At 37.2% G+C, this 22,373-nt stretch overlaps 2 protein-coding genes across 2 annotated transcripts; both read right to left on the bottom strand.

Moving 5' to 3' along the window:
• Positions 1-2,181: 2,181 nt before the first annotated feature.
• On the bottom strand, positions 2,182-4,651 carry LOC147556404 (E3 ubiquitin-protein ligase UPL5-like). Its single transcript, XM_086657806.1, has 2 exons — positions 3,041-4,651; positions 2,182-2,937 (listed from the first exon to the last, which is right to left on the bottom strand). Exons 1-2 carry the CDS (start codon positions 4,503-4,505, stop codon positions 2,267-2,269), a joined length of 2,136 nt encoding a protein of 711 aa, XP_086513932.1. The 5' UTR covers positions 4,506-4,651; the 3' UTR covers positions 2,182-2,266.
• A 14,795-nt stretch (positions 4,652-19,446) lies between these two features.
• Positions 19,447-20,388, bottom strand: LOC147556403 (uncharacterized). The gene has a single exon (XM_086658631.1). The coding sequence runs from the start codon at positions 20,386-20,388 to the stop codon at positions 19,447-19,449; it is 942 nt and encodes a 313-aa protein (XP_086514757.1).
• Between the last annotated feature and the right edge of the window lie 1,985 nt (positions 20,389-22,373).

The raw sequence follows: 22,373 nt of genomic DNA, 5'->3' as shown, positions 1-22,373 counted from the left end.
TCGAAGGACATTCCTTCGGAAGGATACCATTCCTTCAGATCGAGGAAATATATCCTTCATCAAGTTCCTCCATTTCTTTTCTCCTTTGCTCCGAGGAGTCGATGTTGGTGGATTTGGCTTCGATGAATCCATCATCTTTCACATGACAATTTTTTAAGATCATCTTTTCCTTTTGCAATTTCTTTCTGCAGTAAAAGATTGAATATTTATTGAACCTTTTGGGGGCGAGTTATGGGAACTCAGTGAGACGTGCTTATGTCAAGCTTGTCTTGTGGAAGACGATGGGGGCCCTTTTATAGGCTGACCTAGACCAACTGTGATTAGACGGTGTAGATGAAGCTAGGGATTAGGGATTCGGGTTTGACATCTAGGGCTTGATTTAGTTTCTTATTTTGAAGAGAGATAAAAAGATAACTTGGGTGAAGATAACCCCCAAAACTTTATCATTGTAGGCATTGCTTTTAAAGAAAGTCATATTGAATTGACCAAGTCATAAGTGGAAAATACGTTGCCTATAACAAGTTTGGGCATTGCCTAGAAAATTTCCCTTATAGAAATACGGGTGCCCACTTTGTTTTCAGTAGACACAAATACACTTGAAATACAAAAATAAATGTTAGAAACTAAATTAAAAAATAATCATGATAATACTTGGTATCCTGATTCTCGACAAAACCTCATAGTAATCAAGTATAATTCTCATTTTTTTTTTTATAATTCTTTAGGCACATTTGTTGTTTATTCACATTCGGTTGTTTGTCTTTCATTTGAATTGACTTTCGTTTATTTAACTCGAACAACTACGTACATACATCTTATTTTTCTTTTGTTATCTCAATCTGAGAAATAAATTTTAATGAGCTCATTTTATAATCTTTATAATCAAGCTAGAATCATTTATATATATTATAACGCGATGGAAAATGATCTGAAACTAATAGTGTAGTGGTTCATAGGTCACGCATGTTTATATAGTTGAGACTCTTAAGTAGGGCTACCATATTTAAGCTCGCTTCGGGCCATTGGAAATTCAGGAACGGCCTTGGTAGTTTAGGCAATAAAAAACCTAGAGGTAGGAAAAGATGGACTTTGAGGCCCTTAGGATGGCCCTATGGCTCTTTATATATATATATATATATATATATATATATATATATATATATAGTAGGCCCAAGATATTTTAGTTAGAGTTTATAGTGCTCATTCGATTCATGATGTATTGCATATTACATTCATGATGTATTGCATATATTATTCATGATGTATTTAGTTAGAATTAACTTCAGAGAAGAAAAGGACCTGTTACTTCAAAACTTTATATATAAGAGGGTTTGGCTCCCTTCTACCCATCCAACATAAACCATTTATCAGGTTTCTCTCTCATCTTTTATTTTTGTTAGTATATATACCTTTCCCTCTCTCTCTCTCTCTATGTATGTATAAACAAATTCTCTCTCTGTACAGTGAGAAATGGCGATGAATGTAGCGGAAGAAATCGAGCGACTAGAAAACGAACTCAAACAACTCCCGGTCACAAAAAATATATCTCTCCTTGAAGAAGCCGAAGATAGGGTAAAAGTTTTTGGTTATGATTATTGTTATTATTATTTTAACCTTGTAATAACGTCAAACTTTTATCTAATTAGCAGATGTATGAACTGAACTGCAAAATGTTGCGGACGGGTCGGAGAGACGGAAAAGATAAGCTTCGTAAAGAACTCAGAAAAGCAGAAGACTGTGTGCCGAGTTTCTATGAGAGACTAAGCGAAGAGGAAAAAGTATTAAAGAGGCCGAGAGACCAAATCCGGCGCAGAATTGAACAACTTAGAGATCAGAATATGCCATAAAAATATCTGGCGAAAGATTTTTTTTTATAATGTTAGACTGAACTTTAGTGTTAAGAATTAAAACCTCCATTTCAAAAGTAGCTAGATTAAATCTATGAATATTTGTGGTTGTTAGATATAACAATCGTACTATATATTTGTGTTATCATAATTAAGTTGATGATTAAGACTTAAGTTGATTCTGAAAATGTTTTAAATTCCAAGTCACTTATTGTTGAACGACAAAAGACAGAGACGAGTATCGCTAAACATGGATGACTAGTTTCTTTTTCTTCTTATTACAGGTAGGTTTTGTGTGGCCTTGTGATGGCAACCTATTTGAATTTTCTTAAGCTTTCAAAACAGGGGCCTACAATATATATTCCTGTAGAAAGATGCTAACAGATAAATTAATAAAGCCTTGGCTACAAATCAATTAATCAATAGAATATATGAAACTTCCTACACTGTTGTTTACATGTTAATGGAGAACGAATAGACATCGGTCTAGACTTGGATAATGTGGTTCCTATTATTTTTGAAAAAGGAGAAGGCCTGTTGTCATCCAGACCTACATATTCGTTGTTGTTTATGTCTTCTCCATTCTTCTTCAAAAACATGTGATCGAGATCTTCTAACTCTATACTCTCGAAAAACATCTTTCGACACCTTCGAGTTAGAACATCATCAAGACCTTGAATAATTAGTTTTACCTTTTCTTCTATTGACTTCATGAAGCAATGTTGGATGACTAGTTTTATATATTCTTCTCTGTTTTTACTACTCAAAACCATTTCCTTCCCTCCAGGACACAACTCTACAATTTTCCTTCTGGACACTGCTTCATCTTCTTCTTCACTTTCCCAAACAAATGTCAAGCCCAAACCATCTGAATCTACAAACTCATAATCCATCTCTAAAATATCTCTGCAGCTTTTGTACATGTATGGATCCACATTGCGTATATCTTCCAATGTAACAATAGATCCGGCTAATTGCAAGAGAAACAATCGATCAAATCCAATTTGTATTTGCACGTCGTGCATCAATGCTAAAGCAATCACTCGACCACAAAACCCATAATATTGAAGTTTTTGACGATCCACTTTTGCTGCAAACAAGATAGTGAAATTATTAAAGATAGAAAATGTTGAAGTTGTAAGGTATAACATGACTAAAAACATGAAAAACAATTCAAAATGTTGAATAAATACCTGGATTAAGATAGATCCTCTGAGGGTTATGTGGGCATGATAGGAACAGAGAACTCTGTGGAGTGAATAGATGTCGGCATAGCAAGAGGAGCCACCCCTTGAAAACTCCATGACCTGCAAGTGCTACCTCATTTTTAAACTGAGGGATAATTCCATTCCGCAACAAAATGGGGTTTGCAAGCCCAACATGCTTGAAAGAATCAACCAATAACTTTGAACTGTCAATGAGAACTTTCGTCTTCTGTGGGTGATGATCAGAGACCTGATTTGGAAATATCATCGTGATCAAATGTCTTCTACATTCATTGTTTAGTAAATTCTTATGTTGAAGAAGCCACTGGTGATCTTCGCCTCTTTTTGAATTCATAATAAGTTTATTTATTGAAGCTCGGTGAGAATTCAAGCAAGATGAGAGTTTTTCTCCAAATAGATTATAATGTTTAGATACGAAGTTCAATTCCTTGAGAATTGATAGATAATAAGACCATCCATGATTAAATTCGCATTCAGTACATCTTGTATACTCAATGCCATCGTCCATATATGTCAGACCAAGATCAATGTTGTCAAGTAACTTATTAAGATCTTCCCAAAATGGTAAAAGTTGTGTTACATTATAGCACACATCCACAAGCACCTCCATAGGAAGTGAGTGAAATGATGATAAACCTCTCGATCTCATGTACTCTTCAATTTTCGTACACATATGGAGCGTCAATACAGAGAAGTCACGGATATCACTCTCAAATCGTGATTTTAACAAAGACGGCACTCTGCAAAAGCACGACTCTCTGACCAACTTCATATTCACAACAAACTGTTGAGTGAGCTCCCTTATAAATGGGTGAAAGTAAAAGAGTAAGTCCCTTGGTGTTCCGTGCATGAAAAATTGTGATGTGTTTGCAGGCCCAATTGATTTCAACAAATATATGTAAGTTTGACGACATGAGTAGTATAACCCAGAAGTTGTTGTTGTTGTTGTTTTGTCATCATGGAGAAGAACAGTGAACCGTAAAGCTATACTAGCGAATAGGTGTTGAATGTATATAGGGTAGGAATGGATATTAGGATAGATAAAGAGACGAATTGATTCCTCGGCTATGGCTTTATAATATTTGATGGGAGATTTGTATAAATCGACCAGATACTTGGGCATTCCATAAAACAAAAACATTTGTAGATGCTCCCTTTTCTTACGGTTTCTAGGTATCATGGTCAAGTAATTTTTAAGATTGGCTAATACATAATTTCTTATTGATTCATCTTCATCATCGCCATTACTATGATTGTTAATAAGACGTAAAGTAGAGAAAGTCAAATTTCTCAGTACTCGTATTGCTCGCTTGTGGCACTTCTTAGATGCAAAGTGGCGGACAACGTTTGCAAATTCTACCTCAGGTATGAATTCGATTCCCTCTGCTTCAATATTCCGCAAGAAGTACCCTTCCTTGTCCAATAATCTCATCTTGCCCTCTGATAAGAGATGAACAAAATTCTATCTATAACCCCAAAATCTTCTCTCTACCTTTCATCAACCAACCACAAGGGACTTCAAGAAGTAGTAGCAAGCGTTTGTATTCCTATAAAGAAATACTTGAATGGAAAGTTTCTATCTAGTCTACTGTGAGTGAGTCGTTCTTTATATGAAGAGGAAAGGTACTACTTAGTAGGTGGTTTCCTGAAATTTAAAATAGAAGGTTTCTATTTTACCTTTCCTTCCTATAACCTAATAACTGCAACTTCCTAAATTTGAAGATCCAACTGTTCCTTATCTTGTCGTTTTTTAGTAACTAACCAATTTACCATTTATATCTTACCTGCATTCCCATTTTTAGCCCCAGGATGTGTCCAATTCACCAGTGGTATAGTCCCCAACATTACCCAGCGTTCACCCCTTTTCAAATATTCCTTTTCCTATTTTACCCACTTCTTTCTTATCGGTTTTTTTTCCTAATCTTAGGGCCTGCTAAAAGCACCCGGCCAAACTGCTGTTAGTAGGTGGCGCTATAAGCAGGCAGACCATCAACTACTTCCTCTATAGGTACCGGCCAATCTGTAAGCACCCGGGCCCTTCTGACAAAAACTAACCTAACGTCTCTCACTCATCTTTCTCTCTCTAAACGCCATCTCTCAGTCTCTTAGTGCACCTTCCCTCTCAATCGAATCTCAGTTTCCATTGCTTTAATAACTAACCTTCTCTCTCACTGAACCTTCTCTCTCTAACCGCACCTCAGAAGATCTCCGCTAGAGTGTATGATTGGGAATATACACTGGATAACCCAGCATGCGACTACATCAAGAGTGATGAACGTCAAATACCCCTCATTGACAAGATTGGAGAGATTCCTCAAAATATGAACACTCCACTCATCTTATGTAAGGAATGCGTGACTTTAATTCCGTCAAACACAGTGCCGTAAAAGGAGGTTATACAGGCGGACACTGGGAAATTCATGATAGACATGAAGCTAAGTGGGAGTGGATTGAGTCATCCTAATTAAATTAGGAAAAGTATCTCCAAGCCACTTGATGAGTAGCAACTGAAAATGCGTGGCCAGCCTCAAACGGATTAAATATTTAATCGTTTGGTTGACAGTCGTACTTGGAATCAAGAAAGTCTCAAAGATATGACATATCAGATGGGATTCAAATTGACACGAGACTCGAGCATTGCACTTGTTCTAAGTACAAGTGGGAGACTGAAGGATATGTCCTGCGACCGAAGATGCAACGCGAGAAATTTGTCGGATAGGACAATTGATGAAGAAGATAATCAAGTTTGGACGATTTAGGGATCGTAGTGTTTAGCTAGAAACCAACTACGATCTTCGAATCACAGGACAATTCGCGACTAACTTCATCCAGATCATACATCGGGTTACAACAAAGGGTGTCGATTTGATCGGAAGATATGACTAAAAGGCCAAGCAAAAGATAAGGGAAAGATAGTAAAAGGCCCGGAACAAAAGGGTTTTGGGTCGGGCACTCAAGGCTACACTAAAAGGGGCACAACCAGACCTAGCCCATTAGGGCTTAGGGTGGTCGGCCAGAGATAAGGGATACTAGTTTCTATTTCTGACTAATCCTAAATCTACTTCTATTTTGGTCTTTTAGGAATCCTAATTAGGGTTGGACTTTAACTTTTGGGATTCTATATAAGGGACTTATTAGAAGAGAATTAGGTGTGAAAAATTCTCAAGGAGATTTCTATCTCTACAACATCAAGTAGAAAAAGAAAGAGAGAGTAGTTCCCAACTATCTATCTAGTCTAAAGAAGAAGGTTTTCTTCATCTAACCAGCAGCAAAATTTTAGCTAACTTGAAGGTGGGAGATCAAGTTGATTACCCGGGTGTCTCAAGTAGAGGAGCTACATTTGGAGCTCTTGGACTTCTTATATTCAACCGTTTAAGTCTGTGAGAATCGTTAAAATCCCACGAACTATTTAGTTGAATATAAGAAGACCAAGAAATCCAATTGCAGCTCCTCTACTTGAGACAACCGAGTAACCAACTTGATGTTCTTCATCTTTTAGACTTGATGTTGTAGAGATAGAAATCTCCTTGAGAACTTCCCACACTAAATTGTCTACTAATAAGGACCTTATATAGAATCCCTAAAGTTAGAGTCCAACCCTAATTAGGATTCCTAAAAAGACCAAAATAGAAACAGACTTAGGATTTTAATAAAATAGAAACTCCTTTCTATTAAGTGTGGTCGGCCACCCTTATGCCCTAATGGGTTAGGTCAAGCCGGCCCTATTAAGTGTGGTCGGCCATTCCTTGGCCAGACCAGTAATGGCTTTAAACCCGCCCCAGAACTCCAAATTGCTCGCATTGTCACCTTGGTCGAAGGACATCTCTTTCAGCAGAATACTATGCCCTTGCTTCTCTTAATCTAGAGTTCTAATTGTTGAAATACCTATTTCAAGATCTCTGCATTTCTATTCGAGAACCATTTCCATATTTCTCATTCAAACTCAATAACTGCGTTGTGTTGATCAAGTGTTAATATCTTCACCAAACTTCTTGGTTCTGATCAATTTCAACGTCTTCTTTCCAAGTTGGGTTTGAGTCAAATTTCTTCACCTGCTCCAACTTGCAGGGAGGGGGGGGGGGGGGGTGGAGGGGGGACATTGGCGTATTAAGACGTAGAGAAAGAAATTCGAGATGTATGAAGACATAAGGAAAGAAATTCGAGATAAATTTCCTGAATAATTTCTTTTTATATTTGTAAATATATTCAAACTCCAACGTGAATTATATATGGACCCTTGTGCATAATACAAAATTACCTTTTCGATCACAATTACTTTCTATTCAACTTCCAATATTTAAGTGCGAGACGGTTAATTTCACATGCGATGACTAGAGTTTATCGCTATAGGATTTTGGTTCAAGACACGTTCATCATAGCATTCTGACAAAGCTTTGAGTTGTTTGCACTAAGTGAAGGTTCAAATCAATAAGATACCTATCATGTATGTACAAGTTTCTACGATAATGTCATAGTTGTTTTGTGTTATTTAATTTTTTTCTTTTTTGTCTTGTATGTACAAGATTTTTAATAAAGCTTTGAGTTGTTTGCACTATGTGAAGGTTCAAATCCATAAGAGAAATTTTTTTTGAAATGGTGGGGGAATCTTGGGAGATTTCAAATATGAACCAAATGGGTACAATACCCGTTGGCTTGGGTGGATACATCCCTTCGTGATATCCCATAAGAAGGGATGTATCCCATTAGATTGCATCCCGTAGCATTTTATAAATAAGTTACTATTCATCGCAAGAGTCCTTCTGGTGGGGAAAGTCCAAAGGTGTATGCACCAAAGCTTGGTCATATATCTGTCTTCCTAAGAAACATGGATGGCTAGGTATCCATGGTCCTCATCTAGACAACACTGCCCTCCTTAGCAAACTGGCTTGGCGCCTTAAATCCGACCCTGAAGCACTTTGGGTCCAATTCTTGAAAGCCAAATATTTCCCTAACTATAATGCTCTTGGGCCAGCAAAATCCCACAATTCGTGGAACTGAAAAGTCATCAAAAGAAATTATGACAACATCGATCATCTTATTACATGGGAAGTACACTAGGGCGAAAACATTAACCTCTGGACTCACAGCTGAATCCCAGGTACTACCAGCTTCATTCCTAACTCCAACAACTCAACTCTTACCAAAGTTTCCCACCTTATCACCAACTATCAGTGGAATGATGAGATTCTCCGCGCTACTTTCGATGAACCAACCTGATGAGACATGAAACTGTCCCATCTGAATCTCTTAACTCGGGTTAGTTAGTCCATTTCGAGCGGTTACTCTTATGATTTGCTGGTTTTTCTTACACAGGTGTTTTCTAAGAAGTTGAGAGTGAAAAACGGATAAAAATCGGGAGAAAGACACCTTTGGGGGCATTTTGGTCATTTAGAGATTATGGTAGTCAGGTGAATTGATGATACTCGGAGGAAACTAGAGTCGAAGACGAACCCAGTGGTGAAAACGGAAGTCAAATCGGAGTTCTTATGAGCAAACTCGACCAAGTCAAAGTTGGGAGTCAAAATTAGTTGACCAAACTTAAAGCTTTCATCAACACGTGGCTTGGTTCGCACAACAAAAGATGGACGGTAAGATATTCTGGTGGTACACTTTCGGGCCATTGAGGACGACGCTTGGCATTTTCCTGGGTACATGATTTGGTACTCACGTATATTCAAGCTTCGGTGCCCCTCGTACATATCTGACGAACTCGCTGACTTTCTCTCTAATCTGATGGCTCTCCTTAATCATCACATTGTACATCAGTAGGCTCTGCTACACTGAATCTTCACCGAAATATCAACCAACAATTACGTGAAGATTGGACCCTATCTCTTTCTCTTATTTTGAATTATCTCTTATAGTATCTTTCCTTCCTTCTAATTTCTATGTTGGTGAAAAGAAGAAAGGAAAGTACAGTGGAGAGAGAAAGAATAGGTCGTGAAGATGGGAGTGACATCTCTTGAGAAAGGAAAGAATTGTTGGAGTATAGAGGGAGTGATTGAAGAAGATAACAGAGAGGGCTCTCGATTCAGAGGTGATTTTCGACTGGATATTATAGATAGAGAGAGAAAGTCGAGAGAAAGATGGAAAGAAATATTTTCTTTACATAACAGAGACTGATTGAGAGAGAAGGAGAGGTTGGATATATTGAGTTGAAGATAGAGAGAAAGAGGAGGTCGGTTTTGGGAGCTCACGGCTGAAACCAGAGAAAATATTAATCATCTCCTCTCGGCCATTGAAAGACAGAACCGAGAGCTAGAGAGAGAGAAAGCAAGTTTGAGGGTTTAAAGTGTTTCTTTTCTTTTCTTCTTCTTCTTTAATCCTTCTCTTTGTGAGAAAGAGGGGTTTATATTGAAAGAGTTAGAGAGAGAGAGCTTCTAATTTATAGAGAGAGAGAAATTGAATTAATTTTATAACTCCATTAAAACTCATATTTTCTTCTTCTTTCTTTACTGTTAGAGAGAGAGAGAGAGAGCTTCTGTGTTTATTATAGAGGTAAAGAGAAAGTTTAGAGAGAGAAAGAAAGAGAAAACAGTAGAGAGAGAAAAAAACCAGAGAAGGAAAATAATTTTCTCACCAGGAAATCGTTTCCGGGAAGACGAGAAAATTATTTTCCCTAAGGGTCTGTTTGGCTGCACAGAGGGAAATTTGCAAGAAAAAAAGGTGTTTTCTTCTCCGATTCTTTTTCTTTCTTTAATGTTATTATTTCTCATTTATCCCACCATGATTATGATCTCTTTAGTTATGTGTAGCTAATCTTATTACTTAGAGTTAGGATGAAATATTGATTATGTATGAGTATGTGGCCTCTTTAACACAACATCTCGAATGAGTTTTAATGTTACCAAGTTTAAATTCCTCACACTTGACTCATGATATCTCTTTCATTAGTTATTCTTACATTTTGATGTTTCATATTTAGACTTAAAGTCTTTAATGGTTCATGCTTAGGGTTTGATAGCTAATAGTTAAGTTTCTTGTGTGAATGTGTTGGATTTAACGTACAAGTTGCTTATTAGGTCTTAACAAATATAATATTCCGAGGTTGGAGCAAGTGGCTACCAATTCTTTAGTAATAAAAAAGATTTGAGTTATTTGGTCATAATACCTACATATTAAGTGGGATTCCGAAACTCTAGGTTGTTTCCTCTACAAGTTTCTTGATTATTCATTATTTAAGTAGTTTAGTAATTTTATTATTTCATCACAAAATCAAAACCTGAAGAAAATCCGAATTAGATATAGGAGTCAGAATAGATTGACTTAGTCCCTGCGGATCGACCCGGTCTTACCGGAACTATTACTTGACGCCCGTATACTTGCGTGTGGTGACCTATTTAGGAAACTTTCTAGGCCCATCAAGTTTTTGGCGCCGCTGCCGGGGACTAAGTTTGAATTTGTCTTATCTTATTTCTATATTTGGTAAGTTTTTATTTTTGGACACTTTGACTTGCTTTTCCATTTTTAGTGTGTAGAACACTAAGGAGCAAAGGAAAAGGCGCAACAAGGAGAGGAGCTCAAGAAGGAAAATTTACATTTTATATTTTTTTTTTATTATTTTTTTTTGGTGAGAGAGAGACTTTTAGACTTTCTAGTTTTTATTTTTGGTGTTAAAGTTTTGACCCTAAATTGGAGGGCTATATAAATTGTAACCGAAAACCAAAACGAAGCCTCGGGTTGGAACACTCAAGGGGAGAGTGGCCCGGGTCGTCTGCAAGGGTCATCGCCCGTCTTGAACGGGAGGTAATTTCTCTAATCACCCACGAAGCCCCTGTCAGTGGGTAATTGTGTGTTTGGTGTGCCTAATTGTTTTGATCGAATTTCTTAGTATAAGCATTCTAGTAAGGGCAATAACCCAATTGAAAGATAGGAGACGGATTTCATCACCGTTCTCTTGCCCAAATAGGTAACAACATTCACGATCCCAAACTTCACCTAAAATCTAACAATCTGATTTAGACATTAGCCCTTAAGATTTCGAGCTCATAGGATCTTTGACACAATTCAGGGACTTAATTTTTATTTGGGCATTCCTAAAGAAAAAGTTCATTCAACTCTTTATAAGGTCGCCTCGAGAAGAGGAAACGTTACCATGTAGGACGGCTATCACAACGTTTATCGTTGGTCGTCTCCAAGAGTTGTTTGATCGTAGTACTTGGACGGAGTAACCCTCATAAACATTATAGTTCAAGCTTTGTTACGAAGTAGGAGTTGTCTATATTTTTAGGGTAAATCTGACAAACTTGTCTGTCGTCTAGATTTTGTTTAGTTTGCTTGGTGGAGTCAGACTGATTGTGTTTGCTTTCCTCTAGGGTCTTCGTAGTGATTCATCGGTTTTCGATTTAAAAAAAAAATAAAAAAAAATTGTTGAGACTATCCTTGGTCATTGGGCTCTAGTTTATGCCCGATAGATTTCGCGATAAGAGAGGTCGTTTCATTAGTAGAGAAACTCATCTAAGTAATCTTCTAGCCAATCTCTCTTTGAGTGACACTATGGGTGAAAATCTGAACCAAGCCAGGAATGGAAATCCACCTATGACACTCAGGGATTACATGAACCTTACTTGAACATGTCAACCATTATGCATACAGTTACCCCACTCCACGGCTCACTTCGAGTTAAAGTCGAGCATTATCCAAATGCTCCCACTCTTTCGTGGAGTTGAGAACGAGAATCCCTACCACCATGTTAGGGATTTTGAAGAAATCTGTGGGACTATAAGATTCCCCAATATGTCTGATGAAATAGTGAGGCTTAGGTTGTTCCCTTTCTCTTTGAGAGAGAAAGCAAAATCTTGGTTGTATGCCTTACAACCTCGTTCCGTTACCACATGGGAAGAATTAACCAGTTTATTCCTTCTGAAATTCTTTCCCAAGCACAAAACCACCTCTTTAAGGCAAAGTCTTAATAATTTTGTGCAACAAGAAGGAGAGTCTCTCTACAAATCTTGAGAGATTTAAAGAACTAGAACTACAGTGTCCCACTACATCCATGGTGGAGTCATTCTGTGGTGGCGGATTTACTTATAAATCCGTCGATGACTGCATGACGATTCTAGAAGATCTAGCTGAGAAATCCCACCAATGGGAAACTTCTAGAGGACCTCCTACTAGGGCAAATCCTACTCCGAATAAAGGCGGCATCTATAGAGTTGATGAGTCCGAACTTAAACTCGCCGCCATGACGAGAAGGATAGAAGCCCTAGAGCTTGGTCAGCCGAAAGCAGTCAGGGAGGATCCCACTCAGGTCATGAGTGTTGGAAATGAATCCATCTCTTATCCGTGCTCCGTCTGTGGAGACCCATCTCATACAGGGAATAAGTGTAATCTATTCTTTGTTTCTGACGAAAAAGAGCATGCTAATGCTCTTTATCTAAACTCTAGGCAAGATAACCGTCAGAAATATGATCATTATTCAAACACTTATAACCCGGGTTGGAGAGATCACCCCAATTTTTCTTAGTCCAAGGGTCAAAATCAGGGTCAGGTTAGTAGTTCCATGAACCCTCCTGGGTTTAATGCTCATAGGAATCTTTTTGCTCAAAACCAGGGTCAATCTAGTACCCAATATCCTTCTCAAAACAATGAGTCTTTAGCGGAAACCATGAAGCAACTAGCTAAACCCCATATAGAGTTTACACAACAGACCAACCGGGCTATACAACAGACTAACCAGACTGTACAAGAGACCAACCAGGCTAAAACTAGTTTAAGAACCGAGGTAGGTCAACTTAGAGAAGCCCTTAGGCAGAGAGAAAAGGGTATGCTTCCTAGTCAAACTGAGCAAAACCTAAAAGGTACACTAGGTAAACAACCAATGGATCAAGCCAATGCAGTAACCACCCTTAGAAGTGGTAGGGTAATTGATAATAGGGTAGGAGTTCCTGAAGTTAGTGAAATAGATCATGAACCTTCTTCTTTTCCAACCAGAGTCCCTAGTGATGAGCCTGAGAAGGCTCCTGAGTCTGAGGAACCACCTGTAGTGCCTGAGCCTTACATTCCTAGAGCCCCGTATCCTCAGCGTCTCGTAGAGCCAAAGAAGAAGTCTCAGTTCGAGGAGATAATGGAAATATTTAAACAAGTCAACATTAATATTCCATTACTAGATGCAATTAAACAGATCCCAGCTTACGCTAAGTTCCTTAAGGACCTATGCACTAGAAAGCGTAAGATGAATGTGCATAAGAAGGTTTTCTTAACTCAACAAGTGAGTTCCATCATCCAGCAAAACCTTCCACCTAAGTACAAAGATCCAGGAAGCCCTACATTACCTTGCACTATAGGGGACCATAAGATCGAACGAGCTTTGTTAGATCTAGGTGCTAGTGTCAACCTTCTCCCTTACTCTGTATACTTACAGTTAGGTTTAGGAGAAATAAAACCTACTTCTGTAGTTCTTCAGTTGGCAGATCGGTCTGTCAGGCGACCACGTGGCATAGTAGAGGATGTTCTGATAAAAGTTGGTGAGTTTATCTTTCCTATAGATTTCATCATCTTAGATACTGAACCAGTTCATGATACCAAAGTCAAATCCCTGTCATTTTAGGTCGACCATTTTTAGCTACATCAAATGCTGTCATATACTGTAGAAGTGGTCTTTTAAGATTGTCATTTGGAAATATGACGGTGGAGATGAATATTTTTAATGCGGGACTCCATCCGGATGACATAGATGAGTTTAGTGGGTTGAACTTGGTAGAGTTATTAGTTCAAGATGGATTACCAACGACTCAGTCGAGAGATCCCTTAGAAACTCTATTAGCCCTTTTGAGCTTAGATGAGGAGGCTATTATTAATGAGTTAGATAACATAACGGAGTCTACCTCATTATTGGTGTCTGAGTCGAGTACTTTGCCAACCCTAGAGACACCACTACCATTGTATGAGGCCATTGTTAATTCTGGAGAGACTTTTGTGCCCCTTTTGGAGGAGCAAAAAGTCGAGGTTGTGTTATCTCCGACGTCAACACCTTCATCCCATTTTCATGTGGATAAACTTGAGAGTCATTCCACAACCAAAGATGATGAGTCATGGCTACTTGACTTGTTGAATGAGACCATTAGCTCACTTGACCTAGGTGAAGATCTAGATGCCTTTAAGGACCCTGCTTACATCGAGATAAGAGAGAGTATAGAAGGTTTATCTAAACCGACTTTTGAGGACTTAGAGTCGGATGGCCGGGTTATTCCTTTAGAAGAACCCAACTTACATGTTTTAGAAACTTCTAGTCTGAATCCAGGTGTCTTTGATAGTCCTCTAGATCACCTTACATCTTGTCTCTCAGGGTCATGTTTGGAAGTTTATGAAATCTCCCACTTAGGTTCTCCGTACTACATAGATCCTTTCTATCAGAATCATAGTTCTTATAGTCCATTGCCAAACTTAACGACCTTTTTGTCGTCTAAGTTTGGGGATTCTTGTCTCATCACGATAGTCTCACATGCACTGCAACACATTTACACATGTGTGAGACTACCATTCACTAATCACTTCGTGTCTTGGGTAGATCCTCAGATGTTTCGCCTATTAGTTTATGGAGCTGTTAATTAAGGGTTGTTGAATCATCTGTATCGTCTGGCTGAAGACGTTAAACTTAGCGCTTTCTGGGAGGCAACCCATGCAGAGGACTTCTGAATCTGGTAACATCTTTCCTTACATCCTATTATTTTTGCATAGTCTTCAGAACATTGAGGACAATGTTCGGTTTAAGTTTGGGGATAGGGGATTGAATTTTTTGCTAAGTCCTTACTTCAAAAATTCAAAAGGGTTAAAAATTTTTCAAAACTTTTAATTTTTGGATTGAAAATATGAGTCTAGTTGTTTTTGCTTGTTAATAGTTATAGAGTCTAGATGGTCGGACTATCCGTTTGCTAAAAGTTTGTCCATGAATTTCGAGTCTTGAAGTTGTCTGTGCACTAGCCATGTGAGTGTTAGATAGGTGAAGAGTAGACTTTTCTGAGAGAACTTAATCGATCATTAGTGGAGACTTAACCTATGTGAGATTCTGAGCCTTTCTTGTTGTTTTGAGTGATCTCTTCTGAGATAATTCTGAGTAGAATGAAGAGCTACTCAACCTCGCAATATTGAAAGAAGAACTCATTTGATCTTCTGAGTTCAAATTTTACAACCACTAGGGATGTCCTCAGGAATGTAAACCTTACTCTTGTAGTCTGAGAAACTTGTAAACAATGTCAACTAGAGGAAGATAGAAATCCATTTACCATTTAGAACCATGAGAATAAGGCATGAAGCAAAGTGAAGAGAATATTACCAAGGAAAGAATAATGTGAAGAGAGTATTTGTATTTTGAGTATAGTACTAGCGTACTGAAAAAAAAAGTGTTTGTTTGTGTTTAAATGTTTATCCCAAAGTAGTTCTTGAAGACGTCGAGTTCTCAGGAGTTCTAGTTCATCCTTAGTGTCTATCGACCTCTAGTAAGCATTGTTAGAAAGTAGATCAGGTGAGAAGAGTTGGTTAGCTTCCCCATTCCATATTAGTGGTTGTTTCCTTCTTTGAGATCAGTCGTCCACAAAATTTTAGTCCGTCTTTTTCATGTGTTGAGTTTTCTTTCATATTCATACTAACACATAGAGTGAACCATTCTTGAGTGACTTTGATTTTCGAGTGTATGACCGTGAGGCAGTAGTCGAGGCGAAATGTATTGAGAAGGTAATCAAGGTCTTGTCTGTTCGGAACTAAGATGATACTCATATTGGCTGGTCACGAGCACTTCAGGTCTTGATTACTAGTGAAGGAGTTTTTAGCATTTGTATGGTCTGGTTGACTTAGATTTCATTTCTATTAACCTTCGAAAATTTACTGGATAAACATTTTTAGTCCATATCATATTTAGACCCTTTTGCATTTTTTATCTTTGAATTTTGTGGGTATATTCACTGCAAACCCTCACGAGACAAAACTCGTCCTCTAGGGCAACCTAGTGGTTTAACGGCTTGTTGCACGAGCTAAGTGCAATCATGATTCCCTACGAAAGTGGTGAACTGGGCTTAGTTTTATTTTTCTGTTTTGCTCGAGGACTAGCAAAATCTAAGTTTGGGGATGTTTGATGAGACATGAAACTGTCCCATCTAAATCTCTTAACTCGGGTTAGTTAGTCCATTTCGAGCGGTTACTCTTATGATTTGCTGGTTTTTCTTACACAGGTGTTTTCTAAGAAGTTGAGAGTGAAAAACGGATAAAAATCGGGAGAAAGACACCTTTGGGGGCATTTTGGTCATTTGGAGATTTCAGCCCTTGAGTTCAGAAAATCTTAGTCAAACTCTTTTTTTTTGAGAAAATGAGAAAGAAACAAGATTTCAGCGAGAAAGCAATGAGGTCTGTGAAAACCCCACGAGAGAATAGAGTTATATGGATTAGTCAAACTCTATTTTTTTGAGAAAATGAGAAAGAAAGAGGATTTCAGCAAGAAAGCAGTGAGGTCGTTGAAAACTCCACGAAAGAGATAGAGTTATATGGATTAATAAAAGAGAGAATATTAAGATCCAAGAAAATTATACTGTAGAATAGAAGCCAATTACTGTAATGAGATTGAAAAGAAAGAAAAATTTAGAAGAATTTGATTTAATTTACCTCGATTAAGATATAATCATTGAAAATTGAATTCACGCATCCTCTAGAGAACAGGAAGGTAAACAAAAAAGTGAGAGATTTGAGAAATGAAAGATAAAAGGTAGTTAGGAGTAATCAAGGTTTTGATGTTTATAAATCTTGATGAACTTAGTTGACAAATGATATCAAATTGTTGACACTTGCAAGGAAGGAGTAACTTTGTAATGTAAGACATCCAGAACTCATTCTCTCTTTATCTCCTTTAGATCTTAAACATTCTTCTACTATGGAAAAGTAGGAACAATTATAGATCAAGAAGTTTATTATTCTTTTTCCAAGCTAAGTGATTGAAAGGAAACACAAATTTAGAAATAAGTAAAAAAAAATTAATAGACAATACTCCGGTGGACGGTAGTCATTGATATTGGCTACCACCGCCGGTTTTGCGGAGGCTCACTAGGATCTAATTCAATACTCGTTAGAGTTTTTAGGCTCTTATACCATGATAAGTTTGTGGTCATCCAACTCAAAACCAATTGGCTATGAGTGGAGAGGATCTAGACATTATATTTTTTGGTTGCTAGTTACCCCTTCTCCCATGTGGGACTATTCTCACACGCCCCCTCACGTGTGGCGTGGTTAGCCTAACACGTGCTTTGTTTTCGGGTGGCATGGAGCACGTGCGGGCCTAGCTCTGATACCATGATAGAATTAGAGAGAAGAGATAATTCTTATTCCATAAAAATTGTTGATTACAACCGAAATATATATAGAGTCTCACTATCGCTCTATTAGGTAAGAAGACTAATTAAGATATCCTCTCAATATTAAAATATATCTTTTATAAATACAATATAAAACAATATATTTGAAAGATATATAAATAATATCATGTTAAGTCTTCATCATCTAACGGTACATGTCGCTGATGTCTTCACGATCCGATGGTAGATATTAGTCTCATTTACATTCCCCCTCAAGCTAAGCTGGTCGTTAGACTTGTTTAGCTTGCCATATAAATTATACTTCTTGTAATTTGTCAAGTCCTCTTCAAACTTTATCTATGGCCTTTAAACCCCTTTCAGTTTTTTTTTCAAAATAGTGGATGCGGTATTTTTATATACCTATGACATAAGAAGTGGGAAACCAGAGTCAGATCAACTTTTTTTTTTTTTAACACAATTTTTCCCTTTGTTGTTAGAAAGAAAATCAAATTAGAAGAAAAAAATAGAAAATATGAGGCAGCCCTTGAGTTCAGAAAATCTTAGTCAAACTCTTTTTTTTTTTTTTTGAAAATGAGAAAGAAACGGGATTTCAACGAGAAAGCAATGAGGTCTGTAAACCCCCCCCCCCCCCCCCCCCCCCAAAAGAATAGAGTCATATGGATTTGTCAAACTCTATTTTTTTTGAGAAAATGAGAAAGAAAGAGGATTTCAGCAAGAAAGCATGGGGTCGTTGAAAACTCCACGAAAGAGATAGAGTTATATGGATTAATAAAAGAGAGAATATTAAGATCCAAGAAAATTATACTGTAGAATAGAAGCCAATTACTGTAATGAGATTGAAAAGAAAGAAAAATTTGGAAGAATTTGATTTAATTTACCTCAATTAAGATATAATCATTGAAAATTGAATTCACGCATCCTCTAGAGAGCAGGAAGGTAAACGAAAAAGTGAGAGATTTGAGAAATGAACGATAAAAGGTAATTAGGAGTAATCAAGGTTTTGATGTTTATAAATCTTGATGAACTTAGTTGACAAATGAGATCAAATTGTTGACACTTGCAAGGAAGGAGTAACTTTGTAATGTAAGACATCCAGAACTCATTCTCTCTTTATCTCCTTTAGATCTTAAACATTCTTCTACTATGGAAAAGTAGGAACAATTATAGATCAAGAAGTTTATTATTCTTTTTCTAAGCTAAATGATTGATAGGAAACACAAATTTAGAAATTAGTAAAAAAAAAATTAATAGACAATACTCCGGCGGACGGTAGTCATTGATATTGGCTACCGCCGCCGATTTTGCGGAAGCTCACTAGGATCTAATTCATTACTCGTTAGATTTTTTAGGCTCTGATACCATGATAAGTTTGTGGTCGTCCAACTCAAAATCAATTGGCTATGAGTGGAGAGGACCTAGACATTATATTTTTGGTTGCTAGTTACCCCTTCTCCCATGTGGGATTATTCTCACACGCCCCCTCACGTGTGGCATGGTTGGCCTAAAACGTGTTTTTTTTTCGGGTGGCATGGAACACGTGTGCGCCTAGCTCTGATACCATGATAGAATTAGAGAGAAGAGATAATTCTTATTCCATAAAAATTGTTGATTACAACCGAAATATATATAGAGTCTCACTATCGCTCTATTAGGTAAGAAGACTAATTAAGATATCCTCTCAATATTATAATATATCTTTTATAAATACAATATAAAACAATATATTTGAAAGATATATAAATAATATTATGTTAAGTCTTCATCATCTAACGGTACATGTTGTTGATGTCTTCACGATCCGATGGTAGATATTAGTCTCATTTACACCTACACTGATTTCCCTTCTATTAAGTGGATTAATGAAGTTTTATCCATATATGATTACGAATGCTTTTAAATCTCATTCCTACTCCCACTTGTTTAAGGAAATAATAAAAATTTGCAGAGAGATAAATCTTAACTGATAACAATAATTTTGCATGGTTCAAATTATTCTTTCTTTAAATCTCCTTTTTAAAGAAAGAAATAAAACTTTTAATTTTTTTTTTGGTGAAAGGAGGTTAATACCTCAATTTATTAAGTACTTGAGTTTGAATTCATGTTGGAACAATCTGTCTCCAACTGACTTACAATAGAATTTGGAATCTCATAGATTTCCGTACTTTGATTTGAAACATTCGTATAGGCAGATTTTGCTAAGATATGAGCTACCTTATTTGCCTCACGATAGCAAAAATTAAACGAAGTATTTTGTAACCTTGCAAGACCCTCGACAATTTCCATAACAATTGGTTTAATCTTCCATGGGATAACCTCCCTATCCTTCGAGCAAGCTTTTATGATTGTCAATGCATCTCCTTCTAGTATATACTCATATTCTGGCATAGATAGAGCACGTTGTACTGCCAACTGAGCTGCAATAGCTTCGGTCTCCATTGCCGATGAAGATTTGAATTTCCTCATCAAAGCCATAACGAACTTACCTTCCTCATTTCTGCACACAACAGCTGCACCTCCCTTATCATTCGAAAACGCTCCGTCGAAGTTGATTTTTAGATAATCCGGTGACGGTGGTTTCCAGTATTGCATTTCTTTCTCCACTTGTATACTCACCTGCTCTTCACTATTTACTCTCCCGACCGAGTAGTCTGCTTGCATAGTAGAAGCCTCTTTTATTATTTTGTACACATCTGGTTGTACTCCATTAAAGACACGAGCATTTCTTGCTTTCCATAAGCACCAAATAACATATAATCGATACTCGATAACTACTTCCTCTTCTTCATTGTTTCCCATCCAACGGCAGATTAATTGTTTAAAATTTTCTTCCCCTTCAACTCGTAAATTTAAGGGATAGCTCGTCCACATTTCCCTTGCCTTCTTACATAATCTGAATAGGTGATCATCATATTCTTCTTCCTCCTCACAAAGAGCACATATGGTGGAAACTTCATTATTGTATTTTAGTATTCGTACCTTTGTTGGTAATGTATTTTGAAGTAATCTCCATACAAACATTTTAACTCTCGGCACCACATTGAACTTCTTCCATAATTTTCTCCATGATAACCCATTTTCTAATTCAACTCTTCAACACGATGTAGGCTTCTCTTTTACTAAGGAAGTATATAAAGATTTTGTAGTAAAGTCACCTTTTAATGTTTGTATCCAAATCAACTCATCCTTCTTATTTATTTTCGAAAGTGGGATCTCACAGATTGCCTTGGCCGACGATTCATCAAATTTGTCTTCTATAACCATCTTCTTCCAACCCCCATTCTCATCAATAAGGTCCTTCACAATAAATAAATTGGTAAGGTCAATACCTTCTTCTTTCTTGCCCGGCTTGAACCCCCTTAGACTTGGTATCCATGGGTCATCCCATATACGAATACAATTTCCATTCCCAACCGAAAAACACGCCTCTTCCTTCACAAATTTCCTCATCTCCAATATCCCTTTCCACGTAGCTGTAGCACCTGGTTTTGCTCTATAATCCCAAAAATTATCGGTTTTGAGATATTTAGCTTTTAGTAATTTTACCCACAAAGCTTCTGATTGTGTTAAAAACATCCAAGTTAACTTGCCCACCAACGATTTATTCACCATTCCCACATCTCTAATACCCAAACCACCATCTTTTTGGCCAGCTTTCATTTTTTCCCAACTCATGAAATATAATTTCTCCTTCTTTTCACTATGTCCCCACCAAAAATTTCTTTGACAATGCTCTATTCTTTCTACAACTCCTTTCGGCACAATATTCGTTGAAAGAAAATAAATCGGGATTGAAGCAAGCTCACTCTTAAGTAGAATCGTTCGTCCCGCATGTGAGAGTGAGTTCCTCTTCCATCCCATTAATTTATTTTCTATCTTCTTTAGAATAAAATCATAAGAGGCTATCTTGTGTTTCGGCTTCAATAAATAATTTCCCAAATAAACCTCATCCTTCTTCATCTCCTTTACACCCAATAAATTTAAGACCCTATCTCTTCTTTCCAACCCACAGTTAGTACTAAACTGAATCGACGACTTTTTGAAATTTATTAATTGTCCTGAACATTCTGCCTAAAAGTCTAATACCACCTTCAATTGCTCCACATTATAATCTGAAGCTTTCCCAAAGAAAAACAAGTCATCTGCAAACATCAGATGACTAATACTTGGAGCAAATCTGTTCACTTTAATACCACTATAATGCCCACAATGTTCTGCCTGAGAAACCAGTCTTGTGAGAGTTTCAAAGCACTATATAAACAAATACGGACTTAAAGGACAACCCTGACAGAGCCCTCTCTTACTATAGAAAAAAACCTTTGGTCTACCATTCAATAATAGTGAGAAAGATGTTGTAGTCACACAACTATAATGATCTTGTGAGTATTTGCTATAATCCCAAACTTCTTCAGAACTGCACTTAAGAAATCCCATTCCATTCTGTCATATGCTTTTGCCATATCTACTTTCATGGCAAAAGCTTCCTCTTTCGCCATTGTTAGTAAAATAAAATGAAAAAGTTCTTGCGCAATTATAATATTGTCGGAAATCTGTCGTCCAGGAATGAAGGCATTCTGTACCTGAGATATGATATTGTCTAATAATGGTCTCAACCGATTGCTAAGAATTTTAGCAACTATTCGGTATAAAACATTACATAACGAAATAGGCTTGAAATCTGCCAGTATTTCTGGTGCCTGCACTTTAGGAATAAGAGCAATAAAATTATGGTTAAGATTACCTGGTAACTTGCCTGACTCAAATATATATTTAATCTGATGTGTGACTTCTTCCCTATTACCGTCCAACAATGCTTATAAAAATCAGCTGAAAACCCGTCTGGTCCTGGTGCTTTCCCCACCTTCATCTCATTAATAATATGCCATATCTCCTCCTTTGACGGCACACGACTAATAATTAGATTTTTTGTTGCTAGTAATGGTTTGTCCATCAACTCCAAACCATCAGGAAATGGAGTTATTTGTTCCGATCTTGAAGCTTTATAG

Source organism: Eschscholzia californica, unplaced genomic scaffold, assembly GCF_041429995.1.
Source record: "Eschscholzia californica isolate CP2 unplaced genomic scaffold, dmEscCali1.0.p SCAF_2, whole genome shotgun sequence".
Lineage (NCBI taxonomy): Eukaryota > Viridiplantae > Streptophyta > Magnoliopsida > Ranunculales > Papaveraceae > Eschscholzia > Eschscholzia californica.
This window is presented reverse-complemented; position numbering and strand designations above follow the sequence as displayed.

Excerpts from the sequence above, each read along its gene's own strand:
- LOC147556404 (XM_086657806.1), bottom strand. The coding sequence starts at position 4,505 with ATGAGATTATTGGACAAGGAAGGGTACTTCTTGCGGAATATTGAAGCA. Across the intron at positions 2,938-3,040 it reads GAGGATCTATCTTAATCCAG|CAAAAGTGGATCGTCAAAAA; the intron begins GTATTTATTCAA and ends TCTTGTTTGCAG.
- LOC147556403 (XM_086658631.1), bottom strand. The coding sequence starts at position 20,388 with ATGTTTGTATGGAGATTACTTCAAAATACATTACCAACAAAGGTACGA.